The sequence below is a fragment of the Osmia lignaria genome, chromosome 14 (genome assembly GCF_051020975.1).
Source record: "Osmia lignaria lignaria isolate PbOS001 chromosome 14, iyOsmLign1, whole genome shotgun sequence".
Taxonomy (NCBI): Eukaryota; Metazoa; Arthropoda; class Insecta; order Hymenoptera; family Megachilidae; genus Osmia; species Osmia lignaria.
The window spans coordinates 11456559-11482570 of NC_135045.1; the positions used below are offsets into that span (position 1 = coordinate 11456559).

The 26012-nt window shown below is 34.5% G+C and overlaps 1 protein-coding gene across 5 annotated transcripts in view; it reads right to left on the minus strand.

Moving 5' to 3' along the window:
* Positions 1–26012, minus strand: part of Pde9 (phosphodiesterase 9) — a 129921-nt gene that overhangs the window by 31325 nt on the left and 72584 nt on the right. For 4 of the 5 annotated variants that reach the window (XM_034334929.2, XM_034334932.2, XM_034334930.2 and 1 more), the window contains exons 4-5: positions 6319–6561; positions 5394–5621 (exon numbers count right to left, since the gene is read on the minus strand). In XM_034334929.2, coding sequence (XP_034190820.1) covers positions 5394–5523 — 130 coding nt within the window. In that variant the 5' untranslated portion in view covers positions 5524–5621; positions 6319–6561. Of the gene's footprint in view, positions 1–5393; positions 5622–6318; positions 6562–12700; positions 12856–26012 lie in introns of those variants that run through there. The other variant, XM_034334933.2, reaches the window with a different exon arrangement.

Below are 26012 nucleotides of genomic sequence, written 5' to 3' on the forward strand. Positions count from 1 at the left end.
GCTCGTGAATCGTCAACGCGAAGGGTGGAAACGATAACCATCTGTGTGACTCAATTCCATTGGAATGAAAATGAGATCTCAATTAGATGGATTTCGATGAAATTGAATGGAAAGAGATGCCAGGATTAAAGGGATTTCAAACGTGACCGAAACTGATTTCAGAGACAGGCTTATGCTGAAATTATTTTACAAATCACTGGATGAACTATCCGATGGAACGATGAAGTATATTCGTTTTGAATAACTCAAATATGTTATTCGTCATGTGGCTCTAAATTTTATCATTTTCGTGCTTCAATTTTTTTCTAATTCGTAGTTAAGGGTTGTTGCATAGTAAATGATTAATTTCAAAGCACAGAAAATGTTAGATCTCGATTTGCTGATATAAAAGTACTGCAAAATAGCACTTATGGCATATTAATTTAGAGCTCAAGGTTCGATGAGAATGACTACAGTAATGCTTCGAAATAAGCAAGTGGCTCGGGACCGAACAGTTGCTTATTTCGAAGCAGGTAACTATTCGGCTTGACTTTGTTCTCGAAACGGGACGATAGAGAACGCGAGAAACGAGTGAGAGATCCGAGGTAGCGGCAAATCATAAAGTGATCGGCCGAGCAGCGATGTTATTTTTTGGACAAGGATAGAATATAACATGCCTTCTCATTCTCGCACTATGCTTTATTTCGACTTGCTTATTTCGAAGCAGAGACCACTTGCTTATTTCGAAACATTACTGTACTTAAACGATTCATCAATATTCCTGATACAAAATGGCGGCTTCTTCATTGGAAGAAACAATGGCTCAACTGGTCATTGTTTTCTGTAACTGGCAACCAGCCATTTTATATCAGGAACAATGATGAAACATTTATGTAGCCATTTTCATCAGGCTTCAAGCTTCAAGTACTGATGTACTATAAGTGCTATTTTGCGTTACTTTTATGCCATCAAATCGTGACTTTATGCGTTTAGATTAATAACTTTTTTTCAACCTTCTATTTTTCAATTAGACCTCCAGTAAATTTTGAAATTTTCCCCCAAAAACATAATAATCTAATTCTCTAATTTAAGTTTATGATATTTTACATTAAATTACAAAATTAATTTTTTATTTTATTTTACAATCGTTCTTATAGTACCTTAATCCATCCGTTAAGTATAAAATAAGTGTGTTATTAAGGTTAATACGAAACAGAAGATTCAAATCCACTCTAATGCAAAAGAAACATTTTGAGGTAACTTTCGAAATAAATCATTGAGTACGAAGTCGTACAATTTTATACTTGACAGACACTTATTTGCTACATCTCGCGATCCCTCGTTTGTGCACAGGTGGCCCCTTTGTAATGTCTCTCGTAATGACATTGGCGGCGAAGCAATTTCCGTTAACTAACCGGCGAGGTTGCATAAATTGTAACACCATTATCATCCTAATTACGCGATGCACTTTGACGTGAAATCGCTGCTCCAAACAAATAACGCGGCAATTACTAGTAAACGGTTCCGAATAAACAACGACGAAACGAGGCTTAATTAATGACGTTAGGTAGAGCTAGTAACTGTGGGAAAACGAGCGGTAAAATGCATCGACAGGTCGATGGAAAACAAAAATCTTACACACCTAAAAAAAAATAATTTCAACTTAAATGATAATTTTAGTAAAATTATTTATCTTCATCACATTTATATGCCAATGAATTTCAGTTAAGGTTGGGTTAACGTTTATAAATATTTAATGTCTATATATTCTGAGATTCTTTGTGCAAATTTTTCGGCTTCTGTAGATTCTACAGTCAACTCTAATAAAAGATACTAAATCATGACAGCGAGCACGACTATGTATGACTACACTTCAAGCCAGTTCAAGTAGTATGAAACACCGATGGTCAGACGCGAGTCGTTTGGAACGTGAATAAGAGTACCGATGGTCAGACATTAAAAAAGCAATTTTCATAACTTATTACTTTGAATGCCAAGGTGAAAATTAACAGTGTAATAAACTGAAACTCTACTTATTAAAAGTATCAATAGAATACCAAAATTATTAATAGCTTCCCTTTTCTTCTCTTAATTATTCGATTGAATTAAAGTTGAAGCATCGGTCACTTGTGATTCTCTCAACACTTTTTGTGAAGAATATCCAGAAATTTTATATTGCAAAATAGCTGCTTTCTTCAAATAATTCCAACAACATGCAAAAATTTAATATTAAACACAAAGAACTTCAGTTTCTTTGTACATACTTTTTAAAAATCAATTTTTACTCGTGAAATTCTATACTTACACGATTCAAGGAATCCTTTATCGAAAATCATTCTTACATATTCTTGGAAGTTGACGCGTTTTCTAAAAGCTTTTTCCAGTTACTGAATTTTACAGCAAACTGAAAGCACAGTATTCAAGAAGAATAATACAGGGAAAAAAGTCGAAAAATTTTATATATTTCTTGTTTTATGTAATACCAGTCTCAAAGACCTAATTTCGAAACTTTCCTTCAAAGCGTTCTATTAAAAAAGAAAAAGATTTCACCTTTGCTGTTACCGTTTTCATAATGTAAAAACTCAGAAACAGAATGAAGTTCAGAAGTGTTTAAAGATATTTTCGCTTAAAACATAAACCATTATAAAAACCTTTTAGAAAACGGATATTTTATTAAAAGTTATTCATAAATGTTTTTCTTAACGTATCCCTCAAACAATGCAAACAAATTTCGTATTTTTATATTTTCAAATATAAATAAATGTTTAAAATAACCGCACACAGACTACCAATCAATTCAGCAATATAAATCTAGATGAACAAATAAAAACTGAAAACTCTGTTATACATCCCTAAAAAATTAAAAGCTATAAACAAACGCTACAAAAAAACTTTTCGATAACACATTTATCAGACGGTTGTAAATAAATTCGATATCCAACAAACAAGCAAATAGTTACGATACATTGAATGAATTTAACAAACTTGAATTTAAACGAAAACAAATAATACACATTAAAAAGTGTCAAAATAAAAATATATATATCTTTTAACTGAATCTTATGGCTTAAAATCATAGTTGATGCAGATTTGCGGGTCCATAGTGAACTTATTAACCCTTTCGAACCTGACAGGACATCTTTGTTCTAATGAATGTTTCTAGCCCTCTGCAAGACAATATCATGTTGACTTAACCAACATTTTGACAAAGGAAAAAATTGTTCAAATTCACCTCAACAACCACCCCTCCAATGGATTATCACTTTCTCTAGGACACCCTGTATTTTTGATTGGCAACTATAGTAGACTCTTGATAACTTTTCATGTTTGGGATTGTAGGACACAAAATTCCTGAGAAACGAAAACTTAACGAATGCTCTTATCATAAAGTATGCATAATGTTACACTGAAAAGGTAGCTCGCAAGATGACTCAGAGGCAAAAGACGAAGACAGACATAATAAATATTTTCAAAAGAGGGTGTTGGGTATGTGTAAATAGTATTAGTGATAGTAAGAGTGGAGAACAATAGGCCTTTAGAAAATTATCAAGAATGACAATAAACAACATAGCGACGTGCCAAATTAATCTTGAGTGAGGCAATAAAAGAAAAAGAAAGCAAAATCCAAATAGAGAAAGGTTAGATCGAACGAGTTAAATGATACCACAGAAAAAAGAATCGAAAAGAATAAAAGATGGACAATTGGGAAAGCTCTTGAATGGCCTGCCGAAAAATCTACTAATGTATTGACTGGAACACCTACGCGGACATAAATCCCTGTTTACTCTGTCGTCTGACGTACAGGAGGGTGAAACACGGTTGATTGGCAAGTCAGACCCTCGAAGGTTACTTTCGGAAGGTCTCGTCCGGTCGATAGGTCACAGTTCGATGTGTGTGCAAACATAATTTCGGTAGTGCTTACCGACCCTCTCGTATCGTCCATGAGGGCGCAAAAAGAAAGGGTGCAAAGGAGAGATTTCGTTCAAGATTGCTTAGGTTCGTTGGATTGGCAGAGGCGATCAATAATTGAACGGATTCGAGGAATATCGAATGCTTCGCGAACTGCATAGGGCATTCGAGCAATCTCAATCTTTATCGAGAGGACGACCGATTCAATAGATGTCTTCGAATGAAAAGATCCAATCGGTAAGAGCAAACCGATCGCGATCGAAACATTTGAACGTCTTGGAATGCTTTTAAAAGAAGCTACTCCGTTCATGATGACAGCACTCGTTACGATTCCTCTCGTCCTTTCGATTTTAAGCGATCGATAACACCGTTCCAGTTACAGGCGGACAACTTTTCATTCGATAACCTTTTTAATGGAATTTTCAAAATTCTTTACCTTTTCGAAAGAACGATTCTGGTGAAATATTACCATTTCTTGTCATTTATATTTGAGCTGATGGACTGGTAATAGATCGTCTTTATTTCGCTTAATTGGGTGATAATTAAATTTTACCAAAATATAATAAACGAAATATTTAAATAATTGATTCTCAGTTAATGGAGCACCGGGGCAATGATAATTTAAAATTTAATTTTATAACCTACTATTATTTTTATTTCCCAAATTTTATACTATTTCTTTAAATATTATGTATTTTCCAGGAATTAATGATATAAATGTTATTAAAAATGTTTATGAAATTAAAAAAAATATTTTAAGTGAGAGTGAAAGATTTTGAAGGTTCATTTAAAATTTCTACTTCTACAGAGAATGATATTTGTTTGATAAACTCAAGTTTTGAACAATTATATCAAAATAAAAATAGACACAGTTATTTCTGTTACAACGATCTATCATAGTTGGCAAAATTACTTTATTACCAGACTAATAAAATCGGTCATCTTATCGTTTTATCGAAATGGTAGAGCCTTTTCATTACTCAACTTTCACAGATCAATAACCATTGTATTGCAACTATTAAACAGCCTATATCAAACTAACAAGTATAAAAGTAGATTATTTTGAGAAGGGCTAAAACCTAAACTAAAGGGTTAAGCAGTTAATTATAATTTAATTTCAAAGGCCATTTATTCCCTTCGTTTTTAACTGATTAATTTTCACTAGGGAAAATTAATTAAAACGTTGTTTGCTACAGTAGAAAGAGCCAAATGTAGTCAGACACTGTAATTATAATTACTCAGTACACGAGTGTTTCATTTAAAAAAATTAAACTTTCCACTTGTCACCTTGCACAAACAACATTCAGTTATTCCGTTAATAAGTTAAATTGATTAATTAATTGTTACACAACAAAAAATTGAAATTTGTTCGGTACTGATCATCACGTATCGTCCTATACGTTACGTAACATTAACCTTCATTAATAAAAGAAAATAGACGAATCATACGACATCGATTATCATTCGTCTTCAATCAACAGGAGCAATTAATTAAATGAACTTGCCCTTAAGCTCCATGTCCGTGACCTGATCCGCTTTGTAGGTGGCCTTCTCCCTGCGACCGCCAACGATGAAGTAAATATTCGTGTATTCCTCGTCGTTGCCACCAGTCCCATTCCTCGCCTCGAGGTCCATGGCCAAGCAACTAATTTCGGCCTTGAACCGGCTTCCGCACCTCTGTACACGACCTTGTGACAGCTTGCGAGGCGACCCGGCCTTGCTACTACTCGGGGCTGCGAAAACATCCGGCAGATTCTTGATTAACTATTCGACTTTCCTAAGACTTTCGACTTTCTTACTTAACACCTTTGCTCGGTCACCACTGGCTCACCCTACTAATTTAAATCGGTCAAATAATTAACACGTCGAATGCCATGGGAGTTTTGTCAATGGTGACCAACATCGGGGCAAAGATCCAGGAAATTAACATAAACTCAAAAAGATTCAGTACACGACGAAGTGGAGGATAATTGATTTGGATAATTATAATTGAATAAAAATTCAGAATAACAAGATCTATGATTTCGTTGCAAAATTAACAAGAATGTAGTGTATCGCAAATGTTTCATTAAATATTATAATTAATAATTAATAATGTTGTGATAAAAGAAATTAGAATAAATTTGTACAACATTACCTCGATTAATATTATAATTTCGTTTAACCACTTCTGTAAAATTAATTAACTGTCTAACTAATTACATATTCTTATAATATATCATATCGCGTAATTTATTTTTAATTGATCCAGCTTTTCAAAATTCATTTAGAAACGCTGAATAATATTATTTATCAAAACTGCCTGACAGAAGTTACATTGGATAATTTTCGAAGCAAACATTTCTCCAAAATAGAAACAGTTAATTAAATAATTCATTAGCAGTAGTACGAATAGGGAACTCAATTAGAATGGATAATATTGTTACTAACCTCTGGTCGGGTGTAGAGGGATAGCAGTATCCTCGGCGAGCTCATCGTCGCATCGCCGCCCCGGCGGCAACAACCGGGTCACCCCCGATTATTGCACCTGTCGACCTCGTACCTGCCGTGCGCAACACCTGCAGGGTGAATGATTGAACGTTGCAGGATCCCGTCGATGACCGTCGAGGCACCAGCCGAGAGGAAGACCGCTCGTCTACTACCAGCTCGCTCTGCGCTCCCTCATGGTCCATTCTGAAAGCCAAACAAACATTTCGGTTAATTTTTATAATAATTCCTTCGCTACCTATATTACTGACATAAATATTTCGTTATAATAATATGATACATAAGTATAATTATTTTTATCTATATTTATAATGCAACAAAATTACAATGTAATAGGGAATAAAATTAAAAATCTTTTATTTAAAAAGAAAATATTTAACGTATATTAATAACGTTAGGGGTATGCAATAATCGTTATCTTCATAAAAATAGATTTTGTTATTAACAGTTTACAAATACGAACGTACAAAATTAAATATACCAGGTAAGAAATTTTAAATGCATAAGATTTATTCTTAAATATTAAACGAAGACTTTATACTTGCCGACTACGGGCACGAAAATGATTGGAACCTCACAACATAATTAACGGCAACACATTCGTCCATTTATTTCCACTTTCCCCGTTTCTGAATTCATGAAATGATTACCAGACGACACGATATCCTTTGAGGATACATATTTTTACATTGCATCAAAGGAGGCTGGCAATTCCTGCCTCTCCTTCCTTCCACGCACCACGCTTGGCCGATTCGTTTTAATTTTTGGACACGTACGGAAATAATAACCGACTCGCGGTTAGAACTCGGCCGTGTACTGATTACGAATTGTAGCCTGCGTGATCCTTCACGATAATTTCGTTTGGCAAATGCCGGGGTTCGGGACGGACGGCTTCTTGCGTTTGGAATTTCACGTAAAGTATACGTGCTGCTTCGCACGTATATAAAAACGAAAAAAGAAAATATTTACTACTTCTGAATGTCGAGCGAAAGCGAACTGATTACAGGGTAGCCAGCACGGCTGAACTTTCACGCTGGCGAATTCATGCAAAGTGTTGGCTGCTGAAAAATTCACGAAACCCCGCTCCTAAGGTACAACCTTGCTAAAGCTGCGAGAGACGAACATTGAATAGATAGTTTTCTGGCGAGATGTAAAAGCTGACGTTGGTTTAGGTGGGAACAAGTGAGAAAATTTGGAACGAAGAGAACTACGTACAGCGTTGCATTATAATGCAATATAATGCAACGTTGCATTTTTTTTTTCTAAACTCATAGAAACATAAGAAATAAATTAAAAAATATTCTTGTAGATATTTCTTATAATTGCATTAAAATTTTAATATCAATATCAACAAAATTAGGATTTTGAGAATTCCTGCTTCCCCTTTTATCACCACTTTGTCTAATTAAGCCCACTTTGTTCGATACTGTACTTATTAATTTTTGTTTGTACAATCAATCAATAATGAAACATTAAATAACTTAATTCATAATTTCATTGCAAAGAAATAAATTATGTATTCGCTTGTTCTTGGCAAAGTCATACGCCAATTTATATCTTTTCTTATTATATTTTACATCAAAGAGATATTCAAGATAGGAAATTGGTACCGAAGATCAAAGATCGAAACCAATGTATCACAACTTTCATTCTTTATCTGACAGCATGGAAATATTTCATTTGTTCTTACCTTTCAAGGATGTCACACCCAGGTAAGACATATAGGTAAAGGAAATTTACGATTTCTTTGTTCAAGGTTGCCAGAGGAAATTAAAAGCTCCGACATACTGTGTCTCACCCTTAACCAGTGACCTCAAACAGTGGCTCACGTCAGTCGACAAAGATATATACGTTCGTCGACGTATATTTATGACATACTCGTCAAAGTATATTTCGCTTTGAAAGCCCTGTTTACACCTTGGCTTCGAGACAAAATTCTGGCACACAGACTGAATCTACTGAAATCCTTGCTATCTCGCAATATAAAGTAGGCTTCTATTATTATTTTCGTTTCTGACATTTCCAAGAAATCAGAAAAATATGAACACTTGCACTAAAACTGGGTATCATTTATATTAATTCTGAGGGTTAAACTTTCCTTTAGGGGATACGAAATTATTAAATTTTCTGTTTTTTAAATGGTAAACGAAAGTGTCCCCTAAAATAAAATTTAGCAATTCTGAGGATTATAGAGACATATAGTAAGAGATTAAGAAAGATTTTTGCAAATTTTTCGCAAGTATTTCTTATAATTGTGTTAAAAGTATTTGATTAGGTGGTTAGAGTGTCTTCAAAGCCAGTCTGTTATAAAAGTCAGTAACCCAACGGTAGAAGCTGACAATTTTCAGTTCGTCTCACACGAGATCTCCATGAAAATTCATGTTACGTCGAAGCTGTCCCGTCAACGGACAGGAATCGAGAATCAGGTGGTTTTAATTGGATCAGACTGTTCGCAGATGATAACGTGACAAGACATTCGGTGTGATGGATACAATCGAATGAAGGTTGTCAGAAACATCGACAAGAAGATCGAAGTCGACGTCGGGACAGTCCTCAAAATCGAGATATCAGACGAGCTGTTCTCGATACTGACACCTTTGAAAATTGCAAACTGAAATCAATGCCTTCCGACATTACCCAATGTAATCACTTCGCATTCCATTTAACACACTGATTTGTCGGGGTCAATAATCAGTACCAAAAACACAATTTAATTAAATAATTATTAAATGTAAAAGTGATTTCTGTATCTTTTCTCTTTTTCATTGAAAATTTATTTTTAGAAAATCATGGTAATTTCAATTGCTGAAGTAATTTTTGTTGTTATTTAAAATTTTTATTTAAAATATTATATAAAATATTCAAATTTAAAATAGTAATTAAGAAAGCGTAACACTGAAGGCACTAAAGGTACAAAATTAATTTGTACACATAATAGAAAGCATAGAAAAGGTAGAAAATTCTAAATTAACTCTTAAACAGCAAACTAAATTAAAATGTACAAATTCATGGAATAATTCTAGAAGTAACACTGTAAAATTTAGGAAATGAAAATAATATGAGATACAAAATTAAATTAAAATAGGGACTCTCTGGTCCACCGTCAGAAGATTAAATATTATACTAACAATATAATTCTAAATAATTACTTGGAATTGTGTTCTAGTATTTTGAACGTAACAGAAAGTTAAACAAACCAAATATTCGCGTGAACTCCACAAAATGCACACTGAGTTCGATGAAATTTTCTGGGAATCAATTTCTCTAACGAAACACTATTTTAACTTCAGACTAACACTTCTGGCAATGAACAACGTATACTGTTTCATCGAGCGAATCCTGATGAAACCGTATCTCGCTCGCAAGATCTCGTTGCAGTAACTTTGCAAATTGGCCCCGAGTATCGTCTAATCAAACGAGATGTATCAAACGTTCGAGGGGGTTGAAGGGTGGGCGTGGTAACAGAGGAGGGTGAAATTGCCGTAAAGCAATCAGTATCGGTAACACAGGTACACCAAGCCAAGGGAATTTGGTCGTCCTACGCAATTGCTGGACTCTTAATCCTGAAAAATCGCCCTTTCGATTGTCCAGCAGGATTAAAGGCACAGTTTTAGCTTTGTACGCGCGTAACAACGCACGAGCCTCGGTCTTTAGCTGCACCGTATTTCACGTTTGAAGCTGTGACATGAAACGGTTTTGAACTGCTGTTTGACGAAACAGCAGCCTCGAATGACTATTGAACATGTATTCCAAGTTTCCTTTGAAATAATCGCCTGAAGGGAATCAATATAGATTTTGAAACTCTAAAATTTCTATATTTTGTTAAAAATATACTGCAATATTCTACAGTGCCGGTAGTTGATTTGTGACTTAGAATTAATGTCACCAAAGACTATTTTTGATAATATTTTTTGATAATATTTAATTAAATGCAATACGTGCAAAGAAGTGACTCGTTGAATTCTTGTCGAAAAACTAACAAAAGAAAAGGAATATTTGAATGCCATCTGACGATGACAGGAACAAATGAAAAAGGAATTTTCGTAAAAGAGGATTGAAACGTCAATTTTCTGACTTGCAAAGGCGCGCACAGGGTAAACCCTCTTTGTGACGAAGAAAAGAATGGAAACCGTCGGCAAGGCCTGGTCATTTTGTTCGCTCGAGGAATTTAATATGCTCTCGTAGACATGTAACGTGATTTGCAAACAACATTGTCAATATTAGCTAGTGGATTACGAACAATATTAACCATGTCATTTTGCGTGAGCGCTTGCAAAAAGAGGAAATTATTAATTACTCGAGAGAAGTCTAGATTTTTATTAAAAAAAGAAAAGAATATTCATTTGTAGGCGTTTAGTGATAGGAGAGAAGATTTCGTCTCCCCGGACATCTTTGGTTCGGGCCGGGGACCGCTAGATGGCGGCGAGAGAGATGAGATCAGTGTTCTCGCTAGCGGTCATCCCGGCATGCGGTTAGTATACTATATAGGAGTTCCAAAGTGTGGCATGATAGGTGTTTGGGGCAGGGATCGTCTGTCGTCAGCCCCATTAACGATTCTGACAGGCGATCCCGAGACGAAATGCCTTCTTCTCTCCTCTTCTACAAATTCACACTTTCACAGTTTGTGCGAGTTCCAACTACTTTTCCCTTCCAAATATAACTGTCGCATCGAAGGACAGGAGGGATCACACCTAGGGGGAGACGAAACTCTAACCCTTTCCCCCTCCATTAAGCGCCTACAATAGCGTCTGCCGCGGATAAACAGCTCACAGTAATGATAGGTGTCTGGGGGCAGGGATCGTCTGTCGTTAGCCCCGCTGGGCGAGAGTCTGGCAAAGAGAAGACGATCCCGAGACGAAACGCCTTTTTTTCTCCCCTCTCCTACACATTTATGATCCACAAATCATTTTGTGCCTTCAAACATTATTCGAGTAAAATTTGTACTACTGACAATAATAAAAAATCAAGTTTGTTAATTCAAAGCTTTCGCAAGCCAGGCTTTATAAAAATAATAATTTCCACCTCAATTAAGTAGCACATCGCGGTTTATAAAAGAAAAAAATGGCGTCATTAAAAGCCCGGTGGAAAGCATCAAACGTACCGAGACCATCTCGCAAAGATATTTCAGAGTAACTAAATGACCGCATAATTGCGCATTCAACTAGCTCAACGTTGTCCAGGATGTGGCGAGAGTGCTTCAGCTTAAGCTCGAGTTAGAACGCTTCCTCGAATGCAAATTACGTGGTCCAGTGATAGTACACCCGCCGAAAGGAAATAAAGAAAAATAAAGAGTCAGCAGCAAACACTTGGAATAAAGTGAAATTTCACTCGTCGCGCGGCCCACTTCCATGGATCTAATTAACTGTGAAACGATCAACTGTTTTTCGTTTCTTTTATTTCAACACCTTCTCATTGGTACACCGGTCTCTCTCTTTCTGTTTACGTGCAAGTCGATCCTTTCTTCTTTTTTTCTTCTTCTTCTACGTGACCCCAATCACCCACCTTCAACCCCCGACCTTTTCTCGCCATCTTTGAGATACTTCTTTTCTGTACGAGCTGCTTTTGCTGTTTTGCAACGAGGGTGCCACAACATCTGTCTGCTTTTCGTCGATACCTCTTTAATATAAGACGAACGCTCGATGGAGGCTGAGGTTATTAAAAAAAAATACCCCCCAGGGAGTGTTCTCGAAGGGCCGGGATCCCTTGTGAAGTGACAGGTCCCGAGATAAGTAATATCGAGATGGATGGCGAAGAATTCTATCTTGAAACCAACGAGAAGGAATAATGTGATGAGAAAACTTTGAAATTTTTGTATTCTGTTATATTTGATTTTAATATGATGGATTTGATGTACCAGAATGAACAAACTACTGAAAAATTCAAAGGGTTAAAATTCATTGAAATTAGGTAAAAAATAGAATATTAGATTTCGAGTTACTTATGATTCATCTTCTCAGCTTAATCAACGCCATTCATTATTATCACTTCCATTAGAAAAGATAGAGAACGGCATTGCTGCATAATAGCACTGATAAATTACTGCAAGATACGTAATCATTCTATGGTAGAATTGGAAGAAAGAAAATTACAATAACGTTGATAAATTATAGAAACTTCTTTCTGGGAACAATGCTGAGTAAAAGTGAAGTGAAAATAGAATGAACAGATTATTTTTATACAAAATTAATTTGAGTTAAATTATTTAATATAATTTTCCCTCCAAATATGAATTATTTAATTCAAAAGATAAGAAACCATTGAATTCCTGAACATTAGTCCAACCACTGTAAAGTAAAATAATACAAAACAAGATTTATAAACCTACCTTACAATTATTAAAATTATTCTTGAACACAATTAACATCGACACAATACACTATCGAAAGGAACATCATAAATCAACAAGGAAATAATACCTCCACATTGCTCACAAAATAAACTTATTTTATCACAAGTATCGCGTACACTATTCCATAAGATTGGTCGCGTTATGACAAGCAGCGTCCAGACGATCGTTTGCAAGTAAAAGTCCCTAACCGGTGAGCGTCGGTTCCTCGGCGATGACTTCCATCGGGATGACTCAGGGAAAAAGGAAACGTGCTAACGAGTCCCGGTCAGCATTAATTGTAACATCCTCCCGACGGTGGCGGACCGCTTCCGTCACACAATCGCCTCTCCTCTGAAACGAAGGAAGCTGCCAAGACGACCTCAACGCCTACGCGGACCGACTAAAAGCCCTTTAGATCCCACTGCTTTAACACGTTCCCTGCCATCGGGCTTATCGGTCAATTCGATTCCATTGAATAATTATAAAAATGAAGACAAAATGAGGATTTGTAAAGTGTGTTAACACCTGTTCGTGATGACAATACACCCCATATATGATAAGGGGAGGTTGGGATGGATTAATAAATAAAATAAAATTTAAATAATCCTACTCCAGGTTCAACAAACTCAGTTTAAATTTTAAATAATCACTACACTGTTGACATACAATTTCCTATTGTTTATTAGGTAATTATATTTATAATACAAGATTGTATTAAACCTTCCCACTCTCCTCTACGTTATTTATGAAAATTATAAGACTATCGAAAAAAATGATAAAACCAGGTGTTAAATAGCTTTCATAGAAATTTCGAAGTATGCTATAAACTAATATTTTTCGTCTATGAATATTTCTTTAATAACGATCACAATGAGAAAGTTAGGAACATCTGGAGCAACGGTTCTACAGATACTGAAGAGATTTCATCTAATCATCTAAGTTTTCAGTCTTCCACGTCTTGGTTTGGTATATTTAATACAGTTTGAAGATTTCAAGTATAAACAATTTTCAGTATAAAAATACCCTTATCATTTCGCCCCACTGTACCTAGTTTCATCAAAGCTCTAAAATTGCACTGATACTCTACGTTACAGCGCATCCTCAACTCTTGATGAAACTGGCTGCAATGCTGATGGAATTTTGAGAATATTTTCTTTCGTCTTATAAGAACTAAGAAAAAAATATGATATAATCAGATAAGGTTTAAGCCGTGGAGAATATCTTATGATGATATCATATGGAGTGAGTTAACAAAGATCCTGAGAGCAGTAATACCAAAAGTAAGTAAGAGAATCCAACCGAATAGGATTTCACTTTCTTTTTTTTTTTTTAATAAGAAGTCTGCGTATCCGCTTTGAAATTAAGGATCACCGAAGGATTTGCATCGCCAGATTGGCGACATTCAAACATTAAATGAGAAGATCTTTTTGTGGAGGATTATTGTTACGATTATTATGGCTGGAGACGATCGATGTTAAAGCATAATCGAGTTAAGAAGGTGGTTCGTCGAGGAAATGAAATTTGATTGAGAGTGAAGTTTCCTGGGCGTCGATGCAAATTTCGCGATAAACGAAAACATATTGTCGGCATTTTATGATGATAAGCACTGTTAAGTACGAGCCTTGAGTCACTGATTCGATTTAAATTTCGCGTATTTAACATGCAGCAGAGTATCAAACATTCTCCACTTTAACTGAAAGATTTTATCATTAATAGGCTCGTTTTAGCGATAAAAAAAGGTGCTTATCTGTGAAATTCTGATAGTAAATATTATTATAATTGTAAATTACACCAACTATGTATATTATGCGATTAAATAAAACTACTTCAAACTGTAACGAAGATGTTCTAGTTCATAATTCCAATAAGTCTTAAACCATTTCCGGTCCCTTTTCAGTGGAAACGACCTTTCTTCTTTCTAATGTCCCTTTCCTTACTCGCTAATCTAAATGCATTCTTAATTGTTTAAATTGAATAATATTCTTCATCCTGTTCATTTACAGTTTATTAATATTTTAACAGCTTTTTATTTTAAATTCTTCAAGGCCAAGGAGAAATTGTCGAGTTCGCTAATTAGAAAATATTGAAAACATATTATTTTTCATATTTAAAAAATTTCCCCCAAAATTATGTATTTTCACATATACCTACTCGCGATTAAATCAGGCTTTCCCAAGGAAATTGCTGATATCCGAGATTCCCGTCCTTTTCCCTAGGAATCACCGGAGAAAATGACAATATACATATATGTCTTTCCCAAATACTCGAAAATTTCAATTAATATTACTTTGCTACATACTAAATCTTATAATATTCGATAATTAAAAATCATATAATTTTTTGTCTAAATGAGTTTTAAAATTAATATTGTATTTTAAGAATTCCTATTTCTTCAGAAAAGCCTGATTTGATTATGAGTGTAAAATCGTTAATGAAAGACTCCGGTCTTCCTAGGATTAAATCCAAAGAAAATAGCTCTCATCATTAATCATTCTCTGTGAGAGAGGACGTCAATCAAACAGCTTCGAGGAGATTCGTGGATTGACGATCCGGTGTTCTCCGGGTTGAAGCAGCCGTTCGAGCGAAGAGACCGCATTCTGACAACGCGTTAACGCAATTGGAGATCGGATGTGCGCGCAGCTCGCCACCGTATCCGGCGAATCGACGAATTTCCAGCAGAATCGCGCGTCATGTCGGCACGGCTTTAAGTGCATTACGCAGTTTACGAGGCGGTAGCACTCTCGTCCCGGATACAGGTACCGTAGGCATTAAATTCAACGCACGTCAAACAGTGTTGCATGCGGGTACGGGACAAGTAGCACAAACGTTGCCCTCTTCTTTCCATCACAGGGATTCACCGTGTACGGTCTCGTTTTATTGCATGCACGCCGATAAAATTCAGTCGAATAATACCCTCTTGATAAAGTTTATCGAGGGAACGTACGAACGATCTCGTTCCGAGGACCCAGCGTTGTTTCCTGTCGTTTCGCATGAATTTTGCATTACGTTTTCTGGCGAATCATTTAGGAAGCGAATCGTTCGCTTGAATTTTGAAGATGAACCTCTAGCATTTTGATAGGAGTCTTGTACGTTAACACTTTGCCAACATACATTGCGAGGTAGAATTTCAGAAGAACGGAAAAAGAATTTTATTAGATTACTTTAGAGAAAAATGTTAAGAAATATAAATTAATTCGTTGTTTCGTGTTCTTCTAATTTTTATTTTTTTATCGACAACAAATATGAAAAGAAATTTATCCACGTTTTATCCACTCGATAATCCTTCTTGATTCTTTCCTGATCACGTTCTTCGTTTCAGCATCGAGTACGCGAAAAAGAATTAATCGCACGGTTTTCTCTACAAACACACCTATCAGATCTCCAAGTACGCGTGAAGCGATTAAAGCTTGCTTTTAGAAGCGAAGCGCCTTGAGGTAGCAGATTTTCATTCGCCGGGGGTATAGGTACAAGCGAAGAATTCTAAGGCTGAGTCGCCTAACATCAACAGTTTACTTTTGATTTAATTGTTATAGCACCTAAGTAATTAAACATCTACGTGTGAATGACTAATCACTATAGTGCAGGGGTTGCCAAACTTTTTTGACCATTGACCCCCAAAAATGTGCTAATTCTCTTATCGACCCCCTCTATAAAAAAAAGTTAAAAAAGAAAAAGGAATGTAGTAATATGCAAACGTATCAAATGTGAGATGCGAGCTATGTGAGATGCGAGATATATATACATAGCTATGTCCCCACCAGTGCTCTACTGCTTGAGTAAGGGGCAAACGTCATAGGGCAAGGGGTATGGGCCTACCGTATGGCCAGAGAGGCGTGCGCAGTTGCCAGAGTCATTAAGTGGTGGGGACATAGCTTATGCGTAATGCGCGTAAAAATGACGTCGCGTCAGCTAAACTTTACTTACTATATTGTAATTACAAATGGCATTTCAAACGAAAATCGTATATACTGTATTGCTATCAATAATTTTGTGATTGAACAGCATTGGTATTCATCAACTCCTAATCGACCCCCTACATCGGATCGACCCCTAATTATATTATATCGACCCCTGGGGGTCGATAACGACCACTTTGGCGACCCCTGCTATAGTGGTTAGAAAATTATACAAAATTTTTTAGAAAGCAACCCGAGTAGAAAAATAAAATGTGACTTTTTTCTTTACCTTGTATTACGATGAAGTAGAAAGGGAGCTAAGGAGTAAAGGTAAAATGAAATCTTGAGTGGAATTCCCTGTGGCAGAAGGATTATTATTTCGTTGGCTTTGCGATACTTCAGTATAAGAATTTTCAGAAGAATTTTACGTGAGAAAAGAAAAATAGTGGAACAAAAAATGTTGTGAATAATATTTAAAAAATTATGTGTAATCTTAGGCAACTTTAATTTAATAAAATATTGCAAATTTTAAAAATTTTAACGAATCATGGATCTGTAAAGCACTTTTGAAACTCACAGTCAGTACTCTTATCATAAAATCAGGCTCTAATGTAAAACATTAGCACATCATTAAAGAAGTGGGAAAAGTAAAAAATACACATCATTTTAACGAAATAGCATAGACAGGTTAAAATACACACTTTCGTGTTCGATCGTGCTAGTTGGTTGAGGGTTCGCGCAGAATAAGCACGCGTTAACAAACACCGATCAATAGCTGTTCTGTCGACCAGAAATGCAAACTTTCAATGTAAACATGGTTTAAAAGAAAGCCTTGCTGTAAATGCTTAGACGTGACAAATGAAAAGAAAAACTATCCAGAGAAACAATTTTCTTAAAAATACACATGATGCGAGGTGTACTTAACTGTAGGTTAAATATTTGTGTTGGAGGAATACTGTGATTATTCTACATGATTCTATGATTCTATGATTCTGCGATTCTATGATTCTGTGATTCTGTGATTCTGTGATTCTATGATTCTATGATTCTATGATTCTATGATTCTATGATTCTATGATTCTATGATTCTATGGTTCTATGGTTCTATGATTCTATGATTCTATGATTCTATGATTCTATAATTCTGTGATTCTATGATTTTATGATTCCATTTCGAACTAGCTTTAGCATCTCAATTTCAAATCATTTAATAAAAACTAATTAAATCAATTAAATTAAATTAACTTCTGTGATCACCACTAAACGTTTAATTTAGTCAAATATTTGAAAACATAAAAAAATTAACTAAAATAATATTGATAACTGAAAATAACAAGTTTGTCTATTAGACATGATTTTCCTTTACTATGATAGTCAATTTACCATAGAAAACGAACTTTACTTCGCTAAAATTCCTATCTAGTCAATTATTCCAAGTATTCAAACATTTACGCTTATAACTTTGGAACGAAACCCAACAGGGAAATTACTTTGCGATTGGAAAACACACGAAAAAAAGGAAAATTCCTTTTCTCTTCCTCGTTCCAAAAGAAACTTTTCTATTCGAGTTTCTTGAAATCAAAAGCTCCAATCTCGTTTCAATCCTCGAAACTTCCTCGAGAGTTTCATCGCAATTCATCCTACATTTTTCTTCGACGGTGAATGAATAAATTTGACGTCTCTAAAAACAAAAACTGCTTTGAAAGATCGATGACAGCGTTCTATAAACGTCAACAATAAATAGAAACGTCTATTTAAGTCACGTTTTATTAATCGACGAATAAATTATGATAATTGCGTTATCATTAGCGAGCAATAGAACAACATTCTTCAACCAAAAACGTGCCGGAAGTCGATTCCTGTCTTTCTTTGTCACGATAATTAGATAAACCCGCCACGCTTTTGTCTGACATACATATAATGAATTATTTAAGCTTATCATTAGACATCGTTGTATATTTACGAGGCATAAATAGTAATCGGGATAAAATAGAAATTTTATAAATAGAAACATGAAAATATTATTTCATCAAAAATAAATCGATTCAAAAAAAAAAAAATCTATTTCTATTTTATCAATCAACCTCAAATCTATAAACCACCGATACCTATGAGTCTATTTGTATCTGATATTGTTTTAATAACTGTTTCATAAGCCATCGGACTGCAAATAGCCCGAAAAATTGGTTGGTCGAAACAATGAAACCGCAATGTTTCATCGAACTCTGTGGTTCGCGAACGCAAACAGAACAAAACTCTTTCGCCCTGTTCCACCATCGAAGTACATAGTCAAACACGCGTGGAAAATCCCCGAAACAAAACGGCTGTCCAATTAAAGCCTAGCCGTTGTTATAATAATATTCTCCGTGTACGTATCACACGTCGTAGCAATTAACTTCGCCACGAAAACGGCCGATGACGATCGATAAATTATTGCAACCCCAAAACCTGGCCCTCGATGTTCATTATATCGACGTGGAAACCGTTTGGGTGATTCGATCATGTCACGATACTGAATTTCACTCGTGTTCATCGATCGACACGGTATCGTGATAGAAGATAATTTTTCGACACGGTCACGCTTTGGGGAAAAGGATACTTTCATTTTCCCATTGATCGAATGAAATATTAAAGCCGATGGATCTCTTTGAAGCACAGAGGAGACGTATTTTAGGGAAAATTAAGCCTTCGTTGTATTATGTTACTTACGTAAGATCTTGTATTTTTTAAACATTTATAATTATAAATTTTGTTTCATATTATGTCGAAATTTTAGTATTGTACAATCTTTTTTAAAATAAAATTTCTAAAATAAAAATATATTTCTTATTGTTTAATGCTTGAAGAATGAGACGAATTTTGTTACAGTAGAAAAGGCCAAGTATAGTCAGACATGATAAAACTGTAATTATTATTAACAATAGTTTCAAATTACTATCTTGCCAATATAATGTTAATATTATTAAAAATTTATCCCGTTCCCTCCAATGCTCTTTCAACAAAATGTGTTCATTACAGACATGCCCTCATTTGTCAACCACACCATAATTATCCAAAGTATTTAATTATATTACCTGCTTATGCGTTATTTAACCGCATAAAATCGCTCAATTGCACTCTGATTATTATTCAGTAATTAAACCTGAAGCAATAAAAAAAAACAATACGATTTTCAACCCTTGAATTTAATTCATCGAATCGCTTGCATTATCCAGCGAGCTGCACAGAAACCGGGAATAAATATTAATTTCAATATTTCACAGCCGACTAAGGCGAGCTGTTCAAAGTGTTGGTAATAAGTTTGCCTGGCGTCGAACAATGCCGGATAAAACAAACGAACTACCAAGCAAAAGGTACACAGCGACGTTCATTTTATGCGACCCTCTCTCTATTTAACTTCGTTGCACAATCCACCGTATTTCTGCCAACAAGCTTTTCATTAACGTAACGTTGCCGGCAGTCGGAAAGAAATAATGTCACGACATAAAAATCTCATAAAATCGAACCGTATCCTGTTCGATACACTTTAAGCGCTAACGGCAATGGATATCACGATCGAGGGATCGTTCAACGAGCGATGTAAAAATCCCGTTTCCCTTTGATACGGCTAACGAGAACTGTTCTCCATTGTTCGTAATTTCTCCACGAAACTGTTAATCCATCGACGATCCATCCATAACGCTCATTCAACGAGCTGAATAAAGCCGATGGTTTCATTATCAGACAAACCACCGGGCATTCCATTTACGGTATGCAAGTACCGTTTAGGATTTCAATGATTCGATGACATAAAAGTATTGTAAAATAGCGCTTATAATATACCAATTTAAAGCTTAAGGTTTCATAAAAATAACTAGACAAAGCTTTCTTTGATATCTTTCATACAAAATGACTGGTGATGGATTGCAACGAACAATGGATCAGAGTAAATTCTTTAGTACTATGATTGACTTGAGTGAATAATATTAAATAAAGAAATCTTTTAGGTATAAAATGGAAGTTAATTATTTCAATATTACTTGAAATATTATCCTCTTTAGAGGTAGTAATCTTCTGATCGAACAATGTAGAGTATGATTAACACGCCATCGATTATTCAATAGTTATATAATCTAATAAACAGAACATTGAATAATATCAATGATTAAATATCTAACAAACTGCACAATATGAAATATAAGTATGTTATAAATGGATTAGCAGAATAATGATGTTTAATTCTGTTTAATTGGTAATGAATCATTAACTGAAAGCTGATTTTATTGTTTCGAGGAAAACGTTCTTGACTCAACAAATAATGAAATATGAGATGAACAATTACAAATATAAAAAATAAATCTTTAAAAATTCAATTATTTACAGAATTCTAAGCACGAAACAATTGTACAATCCATCATGGATAAAACGAATTACATTGTTACAGCAAATCCCTTCGTTCCACGAGCAATAAAAAAAAATCGACATTCGTTTCAAAATAATCCCGTAATAATAGCAAGGATATCAAAAAGAATAAATAAGAAAAGAAACGCGATGAAACACTTTATTTAAGGAGTCCGAGGAATCTTTCAAACATTCGTTTCCACGGGCTGTTTCTCTTTTTCAACAAGAAAAATCTTTGTTGCGGAAGAAATAAAGAGCAACGTGATAAAGTTTGCAAGATCTGTGATATTTTTGAAACGGTATGTTACAGAAGTGAAAAACGAAATTGCGGAAAAATTGTTCGCGGTTCGATAGGGAAAATAGATGAAGGGTACACAGATGGAAAGAAAAATGAACGAAAGGTCAGTACGCGTTTTCGTCAAGCGGAACACGCGTTTAGTCTCGTTTCCATATGGCCGGAAGACACGGGATCCTTTGTCCTTTTGCTTCGCTTTGGAATACATAATTGAAGGGTAACAGGGAGATCCGTACGGATCTCGAATTTTTCCTTTGATGCTCGCACCGCAGTAAAAAAGTAGCTTCCATAACAGTAAGGGGTGGTTTTCATTAAAATACGTTTGCGGCTTGTTTTAATATTTCCTCGTGGCTCAACAACGTTTAACCTACTTGCAACGGAACGAACTTTCAACGAAACGAATATACAGAAAAAAGTAGGATATCCGTGATAGAAAAGTTTCCTTTCCATCAAAATAATGAAAACGTCGAGGAATCGAATTTACATGAGAACAATCTGTGCGGAGAACTTCGACTAATTGCTTGAATAATACTATTATTCAATTGAAATATATCAATTTTATCGAACTATGCTGGTTTAATATAATTGAATTTGAATAATAGCATGGAGTATCTATCATCATGCATACAGATGCATTTAATATACAGAGGAATGATGTATAATTATCTATTGATTATGTATTTCAAGTGCTTGCATGAAAGACTGTACGTTCTTGTTAATCCTTCGACGGCGGACCATGGAGAGAGGCACAATTTTAATTTAATTTTGTACTTCGAAACATTACACTGTTGTTTTCAAATTATTCCACCAACATATAAAATCCATTTATTTAAAAATTATATTTTATGACAAATATCAACAGCTTACTTAGTAATTTTATGTTATTGCACGGCAAAGAACAGGAAGTCCACGAAGTTTGAAGAAAAGTTCTAATTCTCTGAACGTCCGACATTTAGAAGTTATCAGACCCTTTTGATCCTTCAGCCCATGTAACAAATACTACGAATTTCCAGGATATGTGAGTTTCTCGAATCCTTAGAGACTTCTGGAATATCCGGGATTTCAAGAACTGTCCGAAACCATTAAAATAATTTTTGGAAATCTCTGCAATTATTTAGTATCTTACTACCAATCTTGACTAACAGGATTATTTAATATTATTTAATAATTAGTATTAACTCTGATTGTTAATTTTATTCAGAGATTTAAAAAATTGTATCAAGGTTGGATTTATAAGAGGTTTTTTTAAAAATCTCTGGTATGAAATTTTCTTATTCGAAGGCCCTGTCCTTCTACAAGAATCGAATATAAAATCACTTGAAACCTTTTATCCCAGGAAATGAGGCGACTAAGATTCTGAGATAGCTTCGCCACAAAGAAGGAACATCGAATCCCTGCTTAATTTACTTAAATCCCTCTGCCTTTATTCTCAAAAATGTCCAGATCCTCATTGATTCCTTTTGAACGATTTTGCGGTTGCTTAAAGGCAACTTCAACGAGATATTCTGCAAAGCGAAACGTTTAATTATTTCTTTCTTCAATTTTCTAAGTTTCTCTGCTTTAGTCACGAATTCTATAATTATTATACTAATTTATAGAAGACAGAAATTTTTAATTACAAAATATAAGTAAAATTATCTGAGAAATTAATATGAAAATTTAAACTCTTTCAATTACTTTAAAAGATAAAATTGTAATTAATATCTGAAATTACAAAATTGAATACAGAAGTTTAAATTAATCCTACTATTTCGTATCATATATTTTTCTAATTTTACGTTTTCATTATATTTGAATTCTATTTTCGTTTTACAGAGCAATATTAGATATTCATAGGTATTGTATTCCAATATCATAGGTCAAACGAATTAAAAGCATTTCTCTCTACCTCTCTCGGTCGACAATAATATTAATAAATTCATATTCTTCCTGTAAACAGCCAACAATGTGGATGAATATTGAATTCTCGATATTCAGTTGACTACAGGTTCAATCAATTTCTACTTATTGTTAGAGAAATTAATATCTACATGAATGCTATATTACATTTACCTCTGAATAAGCCGAGGAATCTGCAATTCATTGCTTTAAACGAAAAAGCGATGTGTATTTCATTCTGCAGATAATAATTTATTGACATCAAATATCTTTCGAAGCATATACCTATCATATTTTTGCAAACACAAATTGCTGTAGGATTTTTAAATAATTTTATATTAATCACTTTGTAAAATGTCTTAAAGTTTAATAAAAACAATTAGTACCTACATATTTGAAAATAATAATATTCAACCCTTTCAGTGGGAAGATAAATAATCAAAAGCGTACTCTGTCAAATGTAATATGACGAGTTAAATCATCATATTCAATTAAAAGATTTAAAATCTGTCAAATTTAAATTTACGTGGATCGTCTTCAAAATTAATGACGAAATAACTTGTCATCCCCTTGGAAAAGTATTTTTCAATGACGAATTATGAATTTTTATGAATCCTTATTAAAATTGATAGTACCAAGACTTTATTTATAAATACATACAAGTAAGAATAAAAGAATTTATCATCCGAATTTATCATTTGATCCGGCATCCACTATGCGTGTTACTAAGGGTTAAAGGTCCCATCGTCAAAAGAGTTCCCCGCAATTCAACCCCTAAAGTTCCTTTAATCAACTAGACCAGCAATCAGCCCCGAATCCTTGATTTCTCTGTCTGATCAATATTTCCAGATGAAATTGTCAGCAAAAAGAAAACCGGATATTCGTGGTCTGAAAAAGAGGGGAGGTCTTCAGCAGTAGGAAAAAGAAGCAGATTTTCTCAGTTCGCTTGGCACAATGGTACACGTAGCCGGAATTTTCCAATAAGATCTAAGAAGAAGGAAAAAAGAGATCAACCCCATCCGAACGAGCCGTTCTCAAGCTCGGCACCGGCTTCAACCAGCAAATTACAATCCTTCTTGCCCGACCACGGAAGATTAAGCATCTATTTTACAGCTGATTTCACCGCGTAAAGTTTTGCCGTGCGGCAAACCGTGAAAGCTCTAAATTCGTCTTCGAGTCGATAAATAATCACGCTACGAATAACTTGACGGAATTTCCTTAACTTCCTGTCGAACAGAGCTCGCTGATTAATGACAGATTTCGGTCAAAAGTCAAAGTAATTAACACTATAAAATGGAGAAGAGGGAAAATTGAGAAGAATAATAAATGCGCACCTCGTTTTCCTGTCGCAAAAATACCGATGATAATTAATCCCAGAACGCGCAATTACAGTGCTATCAACGTAATGAATAGTTGCACTCGAAGAATACATTTCATCTTAGCATCTATTTTATATGCATGAAGTTTCTATTATAAATACAAAATGAATATGTCAACGACAAGCAACAGTGTATGTAGGATAACAATCAGACAGCAAATTATACCAACACCCCATTATTATAGATATTCCAATCACTCTTAATGGCGATATTCAAGACAATTATTAGCTGTATTAAAATTGGAAGTTGTGGTAAGAGAAACAAAGGGGTTAAGCCTAGATGTAATCTAGAGATTGTGTCAGAATTATAACGAATTTATTACTCGATGTAATAACTCTTTGAGGGAATTTTATATGGAAAGGATATTCTACTTATCCTTTACAATGCATATTTTATATTAGAAGGTATGCTTGACAGATTCTGAAGGATAAAGAAAAGCGATCGCATGGAAAAGACGTTTTCAACCGAGAATAATTTTCTTTGATTCCTTACAGATGCGTCTCTCTTTTACGTTTCATATGCTGCTGGAATTTATTGACCTGCCAACTTTTTAAAGGAAATGGAGCGATTTCTAACCGTGTGATGTGGAACGTTCGACCAGACAGTGATTATTAATAACTGACTATTAATACTTGGGTCGAATAAAAATGGTTTCTGCAAAGGGTTCGTACACTTGGTTGCAGATGCAGTTATTAGGTATAGTTCAATAAAATAATCAACATAATAACAACGATAAAAAAAAGATTTTAGAAATGTATAAATTACTGTACAAATATAGACATTATTACATTACGTTTAAAATAATACGGTTGGATAATAAGCGAAAAATTTGAAAATTTGTATTCCTTCTATTATTTTTTCGATAGTTCCTTCAGTCATAGCTAACTATTCATTGCTTGAATTAATAAAAAAAACAAATAAAGAAAATTGAAATATCATCTGTACGTAGCATTCAACGATCCTTGACTGGACAAATTATAATTAGAATTAAATTCAAAGTTCAACCATACTAAAAATACCAGCTTTTGACACTTTTGAGCTGTAAACTGCGTCATGAGTATGACTCAATATTATAGGGTAAAGGATTAATAAATAATCTGGATCTCTAATAGAATCTTTCCTTATATTACAGAAAATCTGCTTTGAAGAAACTAGGTTATTCAATATGATTTATTATTATTAAATATTTTCCACAAACCGTTGCGTTTAATAAATTAAGTTATAACTTATTAATAGTCATGTATGTACAAAACAGGTAGCAATAATACATTCGCTTTTCCATCAATCATTAATCAGACATTTGTCGAACCATAAACAAATCTCATTTTCGCAACTCGTAAAGTAGCGGCATTCTATAAGCCATCAAATCTATATAACGGCACGAGAAACAAACAATACAAATAAAAACAGAACGGGAATAAAGTTTTATTCGGCTAATAATTCGAAACAGCAGACCATATGGGTAATAAAAAAGCGCGTAA